The 18,115-nt window shown below is 35.2% G+C and overlaps 1 protein-coding gene across 1 annotated transcript in view; it reads left to right on the plus strand.

Annotated features, from left to right (window-relative positions):
* EFCAB3 (EF-hand calcium binding domain 3) overlaps window positions 1-18,115 on the plus strand; it is a 337,832-nt gene that overhangs the window by 72,803 nt on the left and 246,914 nt on the right. The window contains exons 23-29 of the mRNA XM_034640938.1: window positions 2,631-2,774; window positions 3,890-3,961; window positions 6,352-6,483; window positions 6,826-6,897; window positions 10,657-10,719; window positions 13,224-13,277; window positions 16,570-16,623. Of these exons, the coding sequence (XP_034496829.1) occupies window positions 2,631-2,774; window positions 3,890-3,961; window positions 6,352-6,483; window positions 6,826-6,897; window positions 10,657-10,719; window positions 13,224-13,277; window positions 16,570-16,623 (591 nt within the window). The remainder of the gene's footprint in view (window positions 1-2,630; window positions 2,775-3,889; window positions 3,962-6,351; window positions 6,484-6,825; window positions 6,898-10,656; window positions 10,720-13,223; window positions 13,278-16,569; window positions 16,624-18,115) is intronic.

Raw genomic sequence — 18,115 nt, forward strand, 5'->3', positions numbered from 1 at the left:
AAAATATAACTAATATGCTACAAGAATAAATGAATTCTGTACATTTAGTATTTTAGGAGTTCAGATGAAGGTGAGCTTCCTATGTTCATGAAAGTCTAGTTTTTAACATTGTAAGTTTGTAGTTGAAGCAAATAATATGTCTTCTAACAAGAATGCCAAAAATACATGACCCTAAAATGTTTTAATTAATAAATTTAAGTTTTTAAATTAGGTGATACATTCACAGAGATCATAAATAAAAAAGTCTATCAGTCTATCAATAAATCTCCCTCCTACCTGGTCTCTCTATTCAGTTCCTATTGCTTTTCCCCATTAACTAATAAGTAACTAGTTTCTTACATAGGTAGTATCTAGAGCATTCAAGAAAATATGTGTGTTTTTACACAAGTGGAAGCATAATGTGTATGTTGTTCTGTATCCTTGATTTTTTTAATATAACAATGTATTTTGGGTATTTGTTCATATCCGAATATAAAGAGCTTTCTCATTCCTTTTTGTAGTTGCATAGAGAATATATGAATTTTCATCTTGATGGGAATATATATGTTTAACTTACTGGGATCAGTGATCCATCCAACTTGAGTCTTTATCTTTTCGATTGTGGCATCAAGAAACATTTTGTGGAATCATGTGATATGTCCTGTGTGAAATATCTGACTTTTGAGTAGAATTTTGAAAAGCTCTAACTCACTTTAAAAATGAGTTAATAGCCTAATGTTTTATGAACTTACCAAAACTCTTTTCCAACTCTTACTTTCAGTATAAAAAGTATCTTAGGGACTGAAGTGTGTGTAGTTTTATTTCATATTCTCTAAAGACATATTTTATTTTGTTTGGTTTCAAATAATATCATAATGGTTGGCAATAATAATACATTTGTGTAGTGTTGATGTTTTAACAAGCACTTTCACATAATTTATTTCTTTTTTAAAAAATTTTTTATTATTTTAGTCACCATACAATACATCCTTAGTTTTTGATGTAATGTTCCATGATTCATTGTTTACAGATAACACCCAGTGCTCCATGCAATATGTGCCCTCCTTAATACCCATCACGTAATTTATTTCTTATCCACTATTCTTTATGACTCTACTATTAAGTAGGAGTCTTATAATAAAGAATGATAAAAGTGAAGATAAAAAAAATTGTACCTTCTCTAGAACCCCACAACAAGCAAGTGTTGGACTCTACGTGCAGATATATATTTTTCTGTATTGTAGCTTAATAGTTTAGTTTAAAAATTAATTTTATGCTATAACTTACAGGTTAATAGCATCATGATCAGCACACATATTGAACACAAAAGATGCATGAAGTAGGCCATTAGAATCTTAAAATCTAGATGAAAAGATAGGCTATTTACATAAAAACATAACTAATATGCTGTAAGATCAAATTAGTGATGCATATTTATTATTTTAAGAGTTCAGATGAAGATTAGATTCCTATGAAAAAAATGGAGGAAGGCTTTGAAGGAGGGGTAACATCTTGGTAAGTAGAGGGAAAACAAGAAAACACTGAGCCTTAGAGATTAGAAGGGAAGAAAAGAATGAAGACATAAGTAGGATTTGAAAGATGAGGAATGAGGGATAGTTGATAGGTCTACATTGAAGGGAGTATTAAACGTTAGTTCAGAATAGGTCTCAGGATATTCTTTGGGTAAGAAGTCAGGTGCTAAGCTGTCTCTAAAGATTGATTTAACAGTGTATTCGATTAAGGTGCCACTAGAAGCAGGAAGACCATTTATTCAACCCATTCGTTCAACAGACAAGTGGCACTGTGCTGGTAAGCAAGATAGGTAAATACTGGTCTCTGACCCCAGAGAACTCATTGAAGAAAGACAGATGAACAAATAAATAACTACAAATTGTACTAAATGTTAAGGAGAAAATGTACAAGGAGGAGGTAGAGCGTTAAGGTGCAGTGACTTAATTGATAGGATGGCCAGGGAAGCATGTTCTGAGATCTGACAGGATGAACCCTACAGGATGAGCAGGAATCAGCTACTGGAAGAGTTGGGAGAAGAGTCTTCCAGACAGAGAAGGTGGTATGAATGGTTCTAGTGTAGGAAATAACACATATGTTATTATCTATATTTACTAGTAAAGTGTTTGTTATTAAATAAAGAGGAGACTGACATGGGCGGAGGACCAAAGTCCTTCTCACATTAATGTTCATTTCCAATTATTTAAAAAAATAATCATCCTATTAGCAGATTTATTAGCTGTTGCCATGTATACCAAGGTTCTGAGCTCTAAATAAAAGAGAGTCAGTATGAGACAGATTAAATTTAATAAGGATTGGGAAAAATGCAGTTTGAGGTGACAGTGACTGGGGAGCAGCAGAGAGATCACTGGACACATACAGAAAGGATGTAGGAAACATGAGAAGCAGAGATAGATGGACAAGGAGACAGATATCAAGGTTTAATTTCTACTATGAGTTTGTTTTATATAACTGATCTGTTATATGAAATGAGAGTTCGATGCATATGTACCTCAAGAGAGTATTTAAGGTGAGTACTATATCTTTTAAAAAATGCTAGGTATCTATACTAATTTTTGAATTATGTTTCAAGCTAATTATTTAGAATTTGTATCTAAACTGAAAATATTTTCTCCTAATAGAGGTTAATGAACTTGCAAATGCCTTAAACAAAGTCACCAATGAAAAAGTTGATGTTGATGAAGTAAAATCTATACTGAAAGGCCTGGGGATTTATTTCCCAAAGGAAGAATTACAGGAGGTGCTTACATCCATTCCTCTTGATAGTAAGTATTCCTTTTTTGAGTCATTTATTATATATCAAACTTGTGTTTACTTTCATTCATAAATCCATGGAGCTGATTGATTAGGAATCAGGTGTAATGAGTTCAGTAACATTAGATTTTCCCTACTAGGCTTGGATGAGAGTTTGTTTTGGATTATTCTCGTATCGAATTATCCTAGGGAAGTATAATCTTCCTCTCCTTTCCCTTTCTTTGCCTCCTGAGGTTTGAATCATACGTTCTTATTGGACAGGGGCTGTGAAGCTCTCTCAAACCCATGAAGCACAGGGCCAAGCCTTAGTGTGGTGATATACACTACCAGTTTGGTTTCTGCACAGTCCTCAAAGGACTACACTGGTATTTTTGAAATCCTGCCAGTGGGATGTTTAGCTTACATGCAAAGCCTTATGGTATTCTTTGTTCTTAAGTTCCAAGTATATGACTAATAAGAAGCAAAAGACTGCACACTTCCTTTATTAATATATCTTTGCTTATAAGTATATATAGTCTTCTTTAGGTATTATGGTCGAGTTTGGTTTATGGTACTTCTAGTGAATATCTTCTCGTCTTCCCTCAAAACGTAAATGGTGGGGCGCCTAGGTGGCTCAGTTGGTTGGGCATCTGCTTTTGGTTCAGGTCATGATCCCGGGGTCCTGGGATCGAGCCCTGTGTTGGGCTCCCTGCTGAGTGGGAAGCCTGCTTCTCCCTCTTCCCTCTCCCCTCTCATTCTCTCTCCCTTTCTCTCTCTCTGTCTCTGTCCCTCTCTCAAATAAATAATTTTTTTAAAACCAGAAAAACATAAATGGTTATAGTAGGACTTGTAATGCTGAAAAATTAAGAGAATGTCATATCAGAAGGGAAACATTCAAAAAAATGGTCCCAATTGGAAATATGTGTAAAATCCATAAAATGCTCATTGGCTCTACAACAAAAAAGACCACAGGAGTCATCATAATCATATTCCTTTTCGTAGTTAGTCTGAGATGTGTTTAGCAGGATCAGAGTTAGAAAACAGGACTAATTTAGTTCTAAAGGTTTAGTAAGCATGCATATCTTGTGACCTCATTCTTTTTGTTTCTTTGGATCAAAGACCATTCATTTCTTTGTTTCATTTTCAGACGAGGGGAAAGTGGACTTAAAAGATTGTCTGACCCAGTTAAAGAAAATGCCATATTTTACAAAAGTTTCAAGTAAGTGAGAATTTTTTTAAATAATTTTGAGAATTTTTTAACAATAAAAATTTTGAGTAGAATTCTTTAGTTTTGATTATATGCATTAGTTCAGTTTTCTAATGCTAAAGCACATCATGTGTAAACAAATGTACTTTGGATGACAAATCAATAAGACATCCTAGTCCTCACCATTTCTCGAAATTATAGTATTTTTTCCATCACCAAAAAGGGGTAAATACACAGAATCTATCTAGGTGATTCCTCCTAGTATCCAAGATTGTGATCCAAGATAGCGGCTATCAGTTGCCAGTGTCTTGGACATTTTGAAATCCTGTGGGAATAAGATTGGTGTTCTCTTCTAATTCGAAAAGATACATGCACCCCTATGTTTATTGAAGCATAATTTATAATAGCCAAGACATGGAATCAAACTAAGTGTTAATAGATGAATGAATAAGGAAATTATGGTATATTTATACAATGGAATATTATACAGCCATAAAAAAGGATGAGATCATGCCATTTGAGACAACATAGATAGACCTAGACGGTATTATGATAAGTCAGACAGAGAAAGACCAATACCACGTGATTCCACTCATAAGTAGAATATAAAAAAAGCCAAACAGGGGCACCTGGCTGATTCAGTCTGTAGAGCATATGACTCTTGATCTTGGGGTTGTAAGTTGGAGACCACACTGGGTGTAGAGATTACTTGAAAATAATATAAATGAACAAGTAAAGCCAAACAAACAACAAATAAATAAACAAAAAGCAGAATCAAATCTATAAATACAGAGAATGAATTGATGATTGCTCAGAGTCTTGAGGGTTGGGCAAAATGGATGAAAGAGAGGGAGATAGAGGCCTCCAGTTATGGAACGAGTAAGTCACAGGAATAAAAGGCACAGCATAAGGAATGCAGTCAATGATATTGTAATAGTGATGTAATGGGATAGGTGGTAGTTACATTTGTGGTAAGCATAGCATAATGTATAAATTTGTCAAATCATTAAGTTGTACACTAGAACTAATGTTAACATTGTGTGTCAGCTATACTAAAATTTTTTTTAGAAAATCAGTGTCTCCTTTTCTTTTTTTATCCCATTATCATTTTATTTAAATGGAATTTTATCATGAGAAGATTAACTATTGAAACATATAGGAACATGTTGAAACATACAGGTCTCCTCCATGTGTACATATAACCTCCATATGTAATAGGTATTCTTCCCATTACTCCACTGCCTTAGCCATGAGACATCAAATATAATCTGGTTTTATGTGTTCAGTTAACTGACTTCTCCAACAGCGAGATATCTGTGATGTCTGGGGGACTTCTGGGTCTCCTTGAAGTTTAGGCTAAATGAGCCTTGGTTAGTAAGTTCACAACTGTTTTGGATCCCCTGGGTCTCCTTGGAGCAGCCTATATTCTTGAGATTAATTGAAATGGCTTAGTTTCCTCTAAATTTTAATTCTCAAAATTGAAACTGAACTAATTCAAAGTCTTAATTTAGGTAGCTACAAGGGATGAAACTAATCACCAGAGCCAAAATATTTAGGATGTAACCAAAATGGTGTTTCTTCAATTGAGAAAATATTTTGTCCTTAATCTTTGGTTTTCTAAATGGGGCCTAAAACTTTCCCAGGTATGTGGCTTATAAGCAATCTCTCACAGGGTTAATGTTTATGATGGGATAGGGTTTATGATAATATAATATTTAAAATTTCTTTTTTACTTGAGAAATTCATACATGGTACTTTCAAAAATAGAACGTTATCTTTCTTTGGTATTGATATAGCAGTGACGGTCTTTCCATTATTTGGGGGACATTTTTGTGTGTATGTGTTAGATACATCCAAGTATCCACCGAATGAAAAAAATTAAGAATAGTCATATCAAACTGTGGATGGTTATCTAATTTTTGGCAAGATAATTCCTTGTATGATTAGTTATAGCTTTCATGGAATTCCCAGCCTCAGATATGCCAGAGATGAGTATAAGCAGACATCCTGAGATTTCTTTTTATGTAATCATTCTTCAGTCTCAGATCAAATATTTGCAATGATTTGTTTGGCCTAGTGGCTAAACATTCTGCCTATGAAATCAGACTTCACACTTGGCTTCACATTTAGTAACTGTATGCTTAGGCAGACTAGCCTCTCTAAGGCCAAGTTTCCTTATCTGTTAAATAAGGAATTTTTGTGGTATTAAATGAAATGGTGTATATAGAGCACTTAGCATGGTGCCCAGGAAGCTCAGACAGAATACTTAATAAGTGATAGAAGTAGCAATAGTACTACTACGAGAAGTAATAATAATAGTAATAATAATGATGACCTACTACTGATATTTGAATGGTTTTTTAAAAAACTTCATTCATTGTATTATATTTTTTTGAATATAGAAAAAGAAGCCCCCCTGAAAGCTCTGGCTGCCATTAGGAAAAATGTGGTCACTCCTGATGACCTAGGCTTCATTATGAAAAATATAGGAGTTCCATTACCTGAAGATGTGCTTCAAAGATCACTGCAGACAGGTGAGTCATGTTTCTAGATGCCTTTTATCTTAGCTGACATTCATCTGTTTGAACTTTTCAAGAATCCTTAAGGGGTTTATCTGCTTCATGGGTTATCCAAGGCTCTTTCCTACCTACTACCTTGTTGGGTTCTACTTATTTTCAGTAGCATCATACAAAGGAGTATCTGCAGGGGACACTTGTCTGTGTCTGAATGATATGCATCAGCCTGTCTTTCTGATTGAATATATGTCTATATTTCAAGGCCAAATCTAGAAACTGTTTTTCAGTATAGCAATTATGCTATAGTTGCCAGTCTCTGATCATATTCCCTGTTCCCTGACATGCATTTTTTTCTTTCAGAGGATGGGAAAGTGAATTTAGAAGAGTTTATGGGCAATTTAATCAATTCAGGATTTTCACCTCTACCTGAAAGTAAGAATTTTCAATTGAATACAGATAGATAAGATGCAGTTTGTGGATCTCGTGGGAAAACCCCAGCTAGGGTTTTGAGATGGTCTTAAAATGATTAAACACTGGCTTAATTTTCTGATGTCTTTGTTCCACACATGTCAAATGTATAGCACAACTAAAAGAGAGCATGGCCTTTAGAGAGTACTAGTTACCTCTTCTGCCTAGTCTGAGACCAGAGTCTTGACTGAAATTATCTTTTCACTAAGGGCCTTATGAAGAAAAAAATAGTATTAGTTAAAATGACTAAAACAGCACTTGGAATTAGGCTGTTTGCAAGTTACTGTACTTTAGAGTGTAATTATATGAGACATTCTAGTGGATTCCTGATACTCATTTATAATAATTCTTCATCAAGAAACTGGTGAAAACCTCTGTTAGTATTAGGAAAATTTTTGTTCAGGCTTGTTACTTTTCTTCTTTTGTTATTTGAACGTTGTTTTCTTTGGTTATTTCTTTGTATTGTCTCCCCCACCCACCTTTTTTTTTTTCCGCCAGTTTCTCTTTATACGCTAATTCAAAGTTCAATTTTAGCACAAGGTTTGCCAATTATAATGTTAAGGACCATTTTCTTCTTTTGGTTTGCATAATATTTCCATAATCTTAGGCCTCTGAGTCCCTGATAGACTGCCCTTTCTTGCCCCTCTGGTGCTGAGAAGGAAGGAATGATTTATATTTTGCACATTTAAGTGAGAAGAATATTTCTGACACCAAGCCAGAATAACACACACGTTCAAATCACTTCATATTGTCCATTTTTAAGCTCCCTCTATGGTTGCAGAAGCTCAAGGTTTACTTCTTTGACCATCTCCACCTACTTTTGGATAGGCACACATGTGTAGCTTTGACAAGCCAAAAATATTTATGAAGAGATGTTTCATAGAAATGCCTTTTTGGAGGCAACTTCCTAATAATATATCTCAAATATTTTTGAGAAAAACAGACATACCAAGAATGTCACTGCATCTCCTGAAGACATTGCCCATTATGTTATTTAGTGATGAATATGAAAAATGTCTTGAAATTTAATATCAGAAGAAAACTTTCTCTCTCCCAAATACCAGTGTGCTTCTTTGTGTAGATAATAACCTGAGTTCCCCTTTACGCCTTAGCTTCCAGAAAGTTCAGATCTAAACTTAATATTTAATCGTTATAACTATGTTGGCTTCATTTGTTATTTACCACCTTTTTCTCAGGTGGTAATTCTCTTTTGAATTTTTATTTTTATTTCTATCTTCTATTTCTATTTCTGTTTATTTCTATTTTAAATATTTTAACATACTCTATTTTAAATATATTGATATTCATTGAATAATTCCTCAGACTATTTTGGGAAGTCATTGGGTATACATTATGAAGCAGTGTATCAAAAATGGCTATCCGTGAATGCTGGCCCGTGGTATATTAATGAATATGCCATAAAAAAGAGTTCTGTGACTATACTTAGACAACACTGGAGTAGAAAACAAACTTAAACAAATTTCTCTGCCACTAGACAATTGGAGACTTTATATGTTTAAGAGTTTGATAGAGTTGATATATAGCAGACCCTGGGTCTGCCAGGTCACAGAACTCTTGTTATTTTATTTTGATAATTTTAGAAATGATACCCTATGATCCAGCAATTACACTAATAGGTATTTACCCAAAGGCTACAAAAGTACTGATTCTAAAGGACACATGCACCCCAGTGTTTGTAGCAGCATTATCAGCAATAGTCAAACTATGGAAAGAGCCTAAATGTCCATTGACTGATGAACAGATAAAGAAGATGTGGTATAGGGGCGCTTGGGTGGCACAGCGGTTAAGTGTCTGCCTTCGGCTCAGGGCGTGATCCCGGCGTTATGGGATCGAGCCCCACATCAGGCTCCTCCGCTATGAGCCTGCTTCTTCCTCTCCCACTCCCCCTGCTTGTGTTCCCTCTCTCGCTGGCTGTCTCTATCTCTGTCAAATAAATAAATAAAATCTTAAAAAAAAAAAAGGAAGAAGATGTATATACCTATAATGGAATATTACTCAGCCATAAAAAAGAATGGAATCTTGCCATTTGTAATGACATGGATGGAACTAGAGTGTATTATGCTAAGCAAAATAAGTCAGTCAGAGAAAGACAGATACTATATGATTTCACTTATATGTGGAATTTAAGAAACAAAATAGGGCACCTGGGTGGCTCTGTCGGTTGGATGTTTGCCTTCAGTTCAGGTCATGATCCTGGAGTCTCGGAATTGAGCCCCACATTCCCTCTTATATTCCTATTGGAATGTTTGGCAGTTTATGTTCTCCCTTTTCTTTCTTGACCAATCCTTGTTGGGCTTCATCAACTTCGTTGATCTTCTCAAAGAACCAATTTTTGGCTTTGATAATTTTCTCTGTATTTTGTCTGTTTTATATTTTGCTGATTTCTTCTTTTATGTTTATTATTTCTTTCCTTTTACTGACTTTGGATCTACTTTACTTTTTTCCTAGCTTCTTAAGGTGAAACCTATGGTGACTGATTTTAACTCTCTCTCATTTTCTAGTATAAGCATGAAGACCCATACCCTTCTTACGAAACACTGCCTTGTCTGCATTCAATAAATGTTAAAATGCTTTGTTTTCATTATAATTCAGTTTGAGATATGTTCTGTTTTCTTTGTGATTTCTTCTCTTATCCATGGACCATTTAGAAGTGTGTCATTTAGGGGCCCCTGGGTGGCTCAGTCGTTAAGTGGCTGCCTTCAGCTCAGGTCATGATCCCAGGATACTGGGATTGAGTCCTGCATCAGGCTCCCTGCTCAACAAAGAGCCTGCTTCTCCCTCTGCTGCTCCCCCTGCTTGTGCTGTCTTTCTCTCTGTCCAATAAATAAATAAAATCTTTAAAAAAAAAAAGAAGTGTGTCGTTTAATTTCCAAATATTTGGGGTTTTCTTAGTTATTTTATTGTTACTTGTAATTTAATTCCATTACCATCAGAGAACATATCCTTTATGATTTCAGTTCTTTTCAATTTATTGGTACTTATTTTATGGCCCAGCATATTGTCTATTTTGGTAAATGTACTATGTGCACTTGGAAATGTGTATTCTGCAGTTAAAGAGTATAGTATTTTATAAATATAAATTAAGTAAAGGTGGTTGATAGTTTCCTCAGATTATCTGTACTGGCTTTTCTGGTAGCTAGTCCATCGATTGTTGAAAGAGAGGTGCTAAGATTTCCCGTTACGACTATTGTATTTTCTATTTCTCCCTTAAATTTTGTCAGTTTTGTTATGTATTTTTAGACATATTTGGTTCATCTGCATTTGTGATTGCTATATCTTCCTGATGAATTGATTGGCAGAGAATACCAAATATATCATTTTGTAAGAAAAATCACTTTTCCTCTGAGTACAAGCTGAAAATTGATTCCCCGTTCTATGGCTGCATCACACTTTATTTACCATATGTTAAATATTGACCCCAAACTTCGCTTAATATCAGCGAGTAACACTTCATGTCCAATATCATATGGGCTATCCTAGATTAAATGTTCCTGTGCTTTATAGCCATATTCTCTGTAAAATGATCAAAAGAACATGTTTCTAGTTCTGATAGAATAACTTAAAGTGTACATGTCAAAAACTTCTTTTCACACTGAAATGGTATATAACAATATGAAGATAATAGGAAATATTTTTTCTTAAATTGAAAATCATTAGCATTTCCCATTCTCATAGCTTTTATCATTTCTATTTTTCTCCTAGGAAGTAGGGTTGATGACAACAACCTAGACAGTTTTCCAGGAAACATGAGGATGCAGATGTCAGGTAAAGAATTTTATAAGATTCTGAGGGACCTGTCAATTGCAGGTGACATATACATACACATGGTTTACTTGGTTCTGTGTTATGAGAAGTCTTTTTATTAATGGCAACTTCTTACACATAAAATTCATATTTAGAACCATAGAAAATGACCAAAGTAATTAAAAAATTACCTTAAATGTTATACTTTAGGCTTCCCTCCTTGAGAGTAAGTTTCATGGTTTCCAAATTTTCATTTGGGGAATATGGAAGAAAGAAGGATGTGTATTTGCTATGTTAGTACTTTATTTATTTATTTTTTATTTATAATATTTTTTTATTATGTTAGTCACCATACAGTATATCCCTAGTTTTTGATGTAAAGTTCCATAGTCCATGAATCCATAGTGTCTCATGGTTCATTCCTCCTTCTGTTTACCCCCCTTTCTTCTTCCCTTTCTTCTCCTACCGATCTTCCTACTTCTTATGTTCCATAAATGAGTGAAACCATATGATAATTGTCTTTCTCTGCTTGACTTATTTCACTTAACTATGTTAGTACTTTAGATCTAAACTTATATTTATAGAAATACTTTAGCAATCTTTCCTCTGTATCACTGATTCAAAAGGCATTATTAAGATCCCATAATATTCTATGTATTGTGCTAAACACTAGAATACAGAATTTAATGAGACATGATTTTGGCCCTTCAGAAGACTATAATCCAGTAGGAAAGCAAATTTGGCCCTTCCATATCCCTTCCAGGTGTCCAGAAGACAGAACAGAGACTTCCCAAGGTTTAGAGCAAGTTCAAGGACCCAGAGAACTCCTCCTGCAGGGCAGGGTCCTAAGCTGTCACCATATAGACCCAGTCTAATAAATAGGTCAGGAAAGGCCTGGCACACAACATCGTATAACTTAAATTTTTTTTTCAATTTTTCCTCCCTTCCCCTTTTAAAGTACTAGTCTGCACCTTGAAGACAGAATCAAGACATAAACAAAAATCAGCCTCTCTGAAGAAAAGCATTTCTAGAACAAATGCAGCTATATTTCACTGCCTTTATATAGCTCAAAGTAGGACAAAAATTTATGAAATACGAGTTCTTTTTACAATGTTAAAAAGCTGAATTTTCAACCTTATAAATAGAAGAAGCACTTCATGCATAGGGATATGATGCATTATTGTTATTTAAAGAAACAATGACAAATCCTTTGACTTGCAAATCTAATCAAAATCTAAAGAAAATGTTGAAAATAGTGGAACAACTCAGCCATGAAGCAATGTGCCTACTGTTTTTATATGATTATAAAATGTGAAAAAAGTCCTTATCTTGCCCCCTCTTTTGGTGATGTGATCCTACGTGAGACAGGCACAAGGTTAACCGAGGGGGGTGGTGAGGGAGAGATGGGAACCACAGCTAGGAGTGGGACTAGAGGTTAAGTAGTCCTAACACAGACTTGATAGACCAGGACAGGTGGTAAAAGCAATCCGAATGGAAATGCTAGTGTGTGGGGGTACGCACACAGTGTGGTGGGACACAGAAAAGAATATGAAAGAGCAGCTTCAGCCAGGTAGGTTATTGTAGTTAAGGAGTCAAAACAGAGGTGACGTCATCATGATAATATGTCTGCTCTGATCCTCATTTATTTTTAAATCTTCACGCTGGCATTCGCTGACTGACCTCCCTTTGCTCTTGGCATTTTATCTTGCCATCTGTACTGGCACTTCTTGCTGTGTACGTCAGTTCAACTGTCAGGCGCTGTTTTCACGGGGTCATAGGAAATGTTTTGCTATTTGATGCTATGCTGGGGCTGTGGAAAATTTGGTGGCTGTCCCAGACTCTGATGCCGAGATGTCAGTGCTCTCATTTCTTCTCTACTTTCCACTTGCTGTAGTTTCTCAGCAAGGTCTGTATGTGCAGCTGCCTTCCAGGGCTCCCAGTAAACTCTCAAACACAGGCCCCGTTTTTCTCGGTTGGTTTGCACAATTGGAAGAAGCAGCTCACTAAAGTGAATGGCTTAAAAGTTTTTTGGGTAACAAGGAAAAAAAAGATGCCATACCCCTATCTCCTTATACCAACAGAATGAATGTGTCTTTTTTTTTTTAAGATTTTATTTTTAAGCAATCTCTGTACCCTACGTGGGGCTTGAACCCACAACCCCAAGATACAGAGTCGCATGCTCCACCAACCCAGCCAGCCAGGCACCCCAAGTGTGTCTTCTTTTCATCACCATCTAAAAGAGAGCTCATTCTAAGTTCTGAAAGATATTACAAAACTTAAATTCTGATTTTTTTTATTATATATTTCAAAGTGCCTTATTTTGTAACTGATTCATAATCTTTCAGAAACAGGAATCTTCATTGATTCTTGATACCTTTCTTTTTTCTTTTCCTTATATTTATTTGGAATTAAGTTAGATCATATTTAAGCCAATACATACAACTTCCTTAAATTGCTACGTTTACATTAATAATTTTGTAAAATTCACTGTATTTACCCTTGTGACCTAGTTTCTTATTTTACAGCTGATAAGAAAGTGAACAAGAAGAATGGGATAAAAGATAGAAGATCATCTGCTGGTGAGTGGAAAATTTGTTAATTAACTAATTCATTTATTTAACAGATACTTACTGAATAGGCAATGCTATGTTAAGTGCTATAGGTTTGAATAAGTATAGTAAACTTTTTAAACTTACAGTAGTATCTGTGACAGATTCTTTTTGTATATTTTGCCACTTTTAGATTGTTTCCAGTGAATGTAGTCAAAAAACTAAACCCAAAATTCAATGAGGAAAGCCAATTTGCATTTATTAGTCAAAAATTATTTATCTGGCACCCAGGAGAACTTCTTGAAGAAAATATAGGAAAATAATTTTGTGACCTTAGGGTAGAAAAAGATTTCTTAGACAGGTGACCAAGAGTTCTAAGCATGAAATTTTAAAAATGATTAAATTGGATCTCATCAAGAGAAACAACTTCTTTTTCTGAAAGACACAGTTAAGAAAATAAAAGGCAAGACACAGACTGGGAGAATATATTTGCAAAACGTATGTGACTAAAGACTGATACCCAGAATATCAAGAACAATTCAATCATAAGACAAACCAATGAAAGTGGGCAAAAGATTTGAGTGGATATTTGACAAAAGATGATACGTATGTTGACTAAATGAATTTAAATTAAAAAATTCCTATGGAATTAAAAAAAATTTTTTATTATGTTATGTTAGTCACCATACAGTATATCCTTAGTTTTTGATGTAGTGTTCCATGATTCATTGTTTGCGGGTAGTACCCAGTGCTCCATGCAGTATGTGCCCTCCTTAATACCCAACACCGGCCTATCCCATTCCCCCACCCCCTCCCCTCTGAAGCCCTCAGTTTGTTTCCTAGAGTCTGTAGTCTCTCGTGGTTCATTCCCTCTTCTGTTTACCCCCCCCTTCATTCTTCCCTTCCTTCTCCTACTGATCTCCCTATTTCTTATGTTCCATAAATGAGTGGAACCATATGATAATTGTCTTTCTCTGCTTGACTTATTTCACTTAGCATTATCTCCTCCAGTCCCGTCCATGTTGCTGCAAATGTTGGGTAATCATTCTTTCTGATGGCTGAGTAATAGTCCATTGTATATATGGACCACATCTTCTTAATCCATTTGTCTGTTGAAGGGCATCTCGGCTCCTTCCACAATTTAGCTATTGTGGACAATGCTGCTATGAACATTGGGGTGCATATGGCCCTTCTCTTCACTACGTCTGTATCTTTGGGGTAAATACCCAGTAGTGCAATTGCTGGATCATAGGGTAGCTCTATTTTTAACTTTTTGAGGGACCTCCACACTGAATTCTACATCTTTTCTTAAGAGTTACTTTATCTTCACAGAGGCTCTGAGACAAATAGTCTCATCTTCATTTCATACAACAGAAAACTAGGACTCCAAAAAGTTAGGTTGTTTACCTAAATTTCAGTAGGTAATAAATTGTAGAGAACAATATTCAAACCCATGTGTTCTTACTTTAACCATGGCAATTTTCTCATTTCACAACTGCCTATTTCTTTTTTTTTTTAAAGATTTTATTTATTTATGTGACAGAGACAGCAAGCGAGAGAGGGAACACAGCAGGGAAGTGGGAGTGGAGGAAGCAGGCTCCCAGCGGGGTTGCCCTATGTGGGACTCGATCCCAGAACGCTGGATCACGCCCTGAGCCGAAGGCAGTCGCTTAACGACTGCGCTACCCAGGCGCCCTGACAACTGCCTATTTCTATCATAAGAATTATACACTGGAAATAATTCTGTTCCCTTTAGAAATTAATGGTGTGTATGTTTATTTCTCCAAAAAGGTTTAAGGGAAGTGAACTTCATTCTAACCATGTGTAATCTCCACATAAACTGACACATGTTCCACAGGTCTTATATATTCCTTCCAAAAAAAAAGATCCATAACGCATAGGTAAAATATATGGAACATTTCAGCATTGGTAGGAATTATCGAATTTTTTTTCTCTTTTATAAGGAGAGACGTTAGGTATCAGAGACCCAGACAAGGTACTAGGGTACATGGGCATTGAACTCACCAAAGAAGAAGCTGGAGAACTGAGAAGAAAACTTCCAGTTGATGGTGACTCATTTTAGATACAAAAAGCCCTTCAGGAAAGCTTGGTCTTGAGGGTTTATATAAGAGTTTTTCTGAAACCAGATTAATTTTGTGATGATAAAAACCATGCAAAATCTCAGGAAAAACCTAGTTCTAGAGTAAGAACTAATCCTGTCTTCCATTTTCTGAATCCATATAGAATGTAAAAGCACTTCACTAGATTGATTCCAAGACCATCTTTCACATCTGAGAATGTTCAGAAAGCACAATTAAAAGATGGAAAAGGAAATGAATGAAAGAGCACTGTATATCCTTCCCACATTTCCCATTCATTCCTGTATTCTGACACAGCCCCATAATACTACTGAAATTTCTTTCAGGGCACCAATAACTTGCCATTTGCCAATTGCATTAGACATTATTCACTTTTTATTGGAGCTTTCTACTGTCTTTTATATGGGTGATAATTCTGACCTTCTTGAAATTATGCTTGTTTGGCTTCTGTGTTGTTCCCTCTGACCTGGATCTGCTCATCTTTGATTTTCATTTTATGTACTCTCTCTGGGTAATCTCATCACTCTCTGTGGTTCAGTCTATCATCTACATGCTTGTGACTGTAAATATGTATTTCTGTGTAGGTTTCAGATCGGTATAGCCAAATGCCTGCTAGACACTTCCACTTGGATATTCCACGGGAGGCTTCTTTTCCTCAGCATATTTACAACTCAATTCACTATTTTCCCGCCTAGTCTCCTAGTCCTGTATTCTCAATCTCATTTGTGCTGTCACTGTCCATCTAGTTACTTAAGCTAGATATATGGGATTGAGTTTTGATTCCCTCATTTCCTATCACCCACTGTCTGGATTATCACCCAATTTTTTAAGTTTTACCTTTATATAAACCACCTAAATTTAAGAATAACCACACACAGATGAGTAGATGGATGGATATGTGACAAACCAAGTATAGTAAAATAGTTAATAGTACAATCTAGATGGTGGACATATGGGTGTTTATTGCACAGTTCTTTCAACTTTGCTGTGTGTTTACAGATTTTCATAATAAAACTTTGAAAAAAATCCCACATATAAATCCATCAATGTCTTTCTGCCCCTGCTACCACTGCCATATTTTAGATCAATCTCAGAAACACTAAGAATTATGCATAAAGTGAGCCCAAATAATGATATGGAATAATGGAATTTAGCTTGTTTCTGGTTGTTTTATAATTTTTAAATGAATCTGCTTTGTATCTCAGTTATGCCTTATTTTACAGCTAAAAGGAAGACTGATCTGAAAACACTGATGGATACAGTACAAGATAATACAGGTCAGTGAGAAGTTACTGTAAATTTAAGATCCCAGTTTTTTACACTAAACTGCATTTTTTCTCTGATAAATATTTTACTGAAGTATGAAATACATTATTCCTATGTCATATAATCATATGTGTCCAGCTTAAGAATTATTGTAAAGTGAACATATGTATCTATTTATTGCCTGGTTAAGAAATAAACATTATCAGTACTCCAGAAGATCCCCATACCACTTAACAGTCACTTCCTCCATGCTCTCTGGAGGTAACTGCATCCTTTATTCTGGGAGCACAGATTAGTTTCACCTGTTTTTGAAATTTGTCTAAATGGAACCATATGATTTGTGTTGCATGATGTCTGACTTCTTTCCTTTAACATTATAGTACATGTTATTCTCTGAGATTCATCCATATTGTTGCATATAGCAGCAGTTTGTTAATTTTCATTGCTGCATATTATAAAGTCTATTAAATTATAGTCAAGGAGATCTTTAGAGAACCTGCTGTAGTGGCGGAAATGATTTCTAACTAACTCATTGTACCTGAATACATTGCTATGAGGTATTCCATTGTATAAGTATACCACAATATACCTCTCCAATCTAGCATCACAGGACATTTCCAGTTTGGAGCAGTTGTGAAGAACATATTGCTATGAATATTCTGTATATGCCTTTTGGTGAACATATGTGCACAATTCTAGGCCATATGCCTAGAAACGAAATTGCTTTGTTATAGGATAGAATTGTGTATACTTTATTAGATATTGTCAATCCATGTTCTAAAGTAGTTGTACCATTTTATACTAAACTAACAGTGTCTTAGAGTTTCTTTCTTTTTTTTTTTAAAAAGAAAATAGAGCTACGTTTTACCAAGTATATCAGAGTTTCAATTGTTTTACATCCTTGCTAATACTTGATATCTATCTCTCTTCTCCATTTTGGCCATTCTGGTGGGCATGCAGTTGGATCCCACTGTTACAGTTTGCATATCCCTAGTGATTAATGATGTATTTTCATGTTTATTGGTTATTTGGATACCTCTTTTGTAAAGTTCCTTTCATGTCTCTTGTTTGTCTGTTTGGATGTCTGTGTTTTACATATTGAATTTTTAAAAATACTTATTTTTAAATTCAAGTATAATTAGCATAAGGTGTTATATTAGTTTCAGGTGTACATTATAGTGATTCAGCAACTCTGTACATTACTCACTGTTCATCATGCTAGGGTACTCTTTAATCCCCATCACCTATTTCACCCATCCCCCCACCCACCTTCACTCTGGTGCCCATCAGTTTGTTCTCTATAGTTAAGAGTCTGTTTCTTGGTTTACTTCTCTCTCTTTTTTCTCTTTGTTCATTTGTTTTGTTTCTTAAATGCCACATATGAGTGAAATCATATGATATTCATCTTTCTCTGACTTATTTCACTTAGGATTATAGTCTCTAACTCCATCCATGTTGTTGCAATGGCAAGATTTCATTCTTTTTACGGCTGAATAATATTCC

Source organism: Ailuropoda melanoleuca, chromosome 13, assembly GCF_002007445.2.
Source record: "Ailuropoda melanoleuca isolate Jingjing chromosome 13, ASM200744v2, whole genome shotgun sequence".
Lineage (NCBI taxonomy): Eukaryota > Metazoa > Chordata > Mammalia > Carnivora > Ursidae > Ailuropoda > Ailuropoda melanoleuca.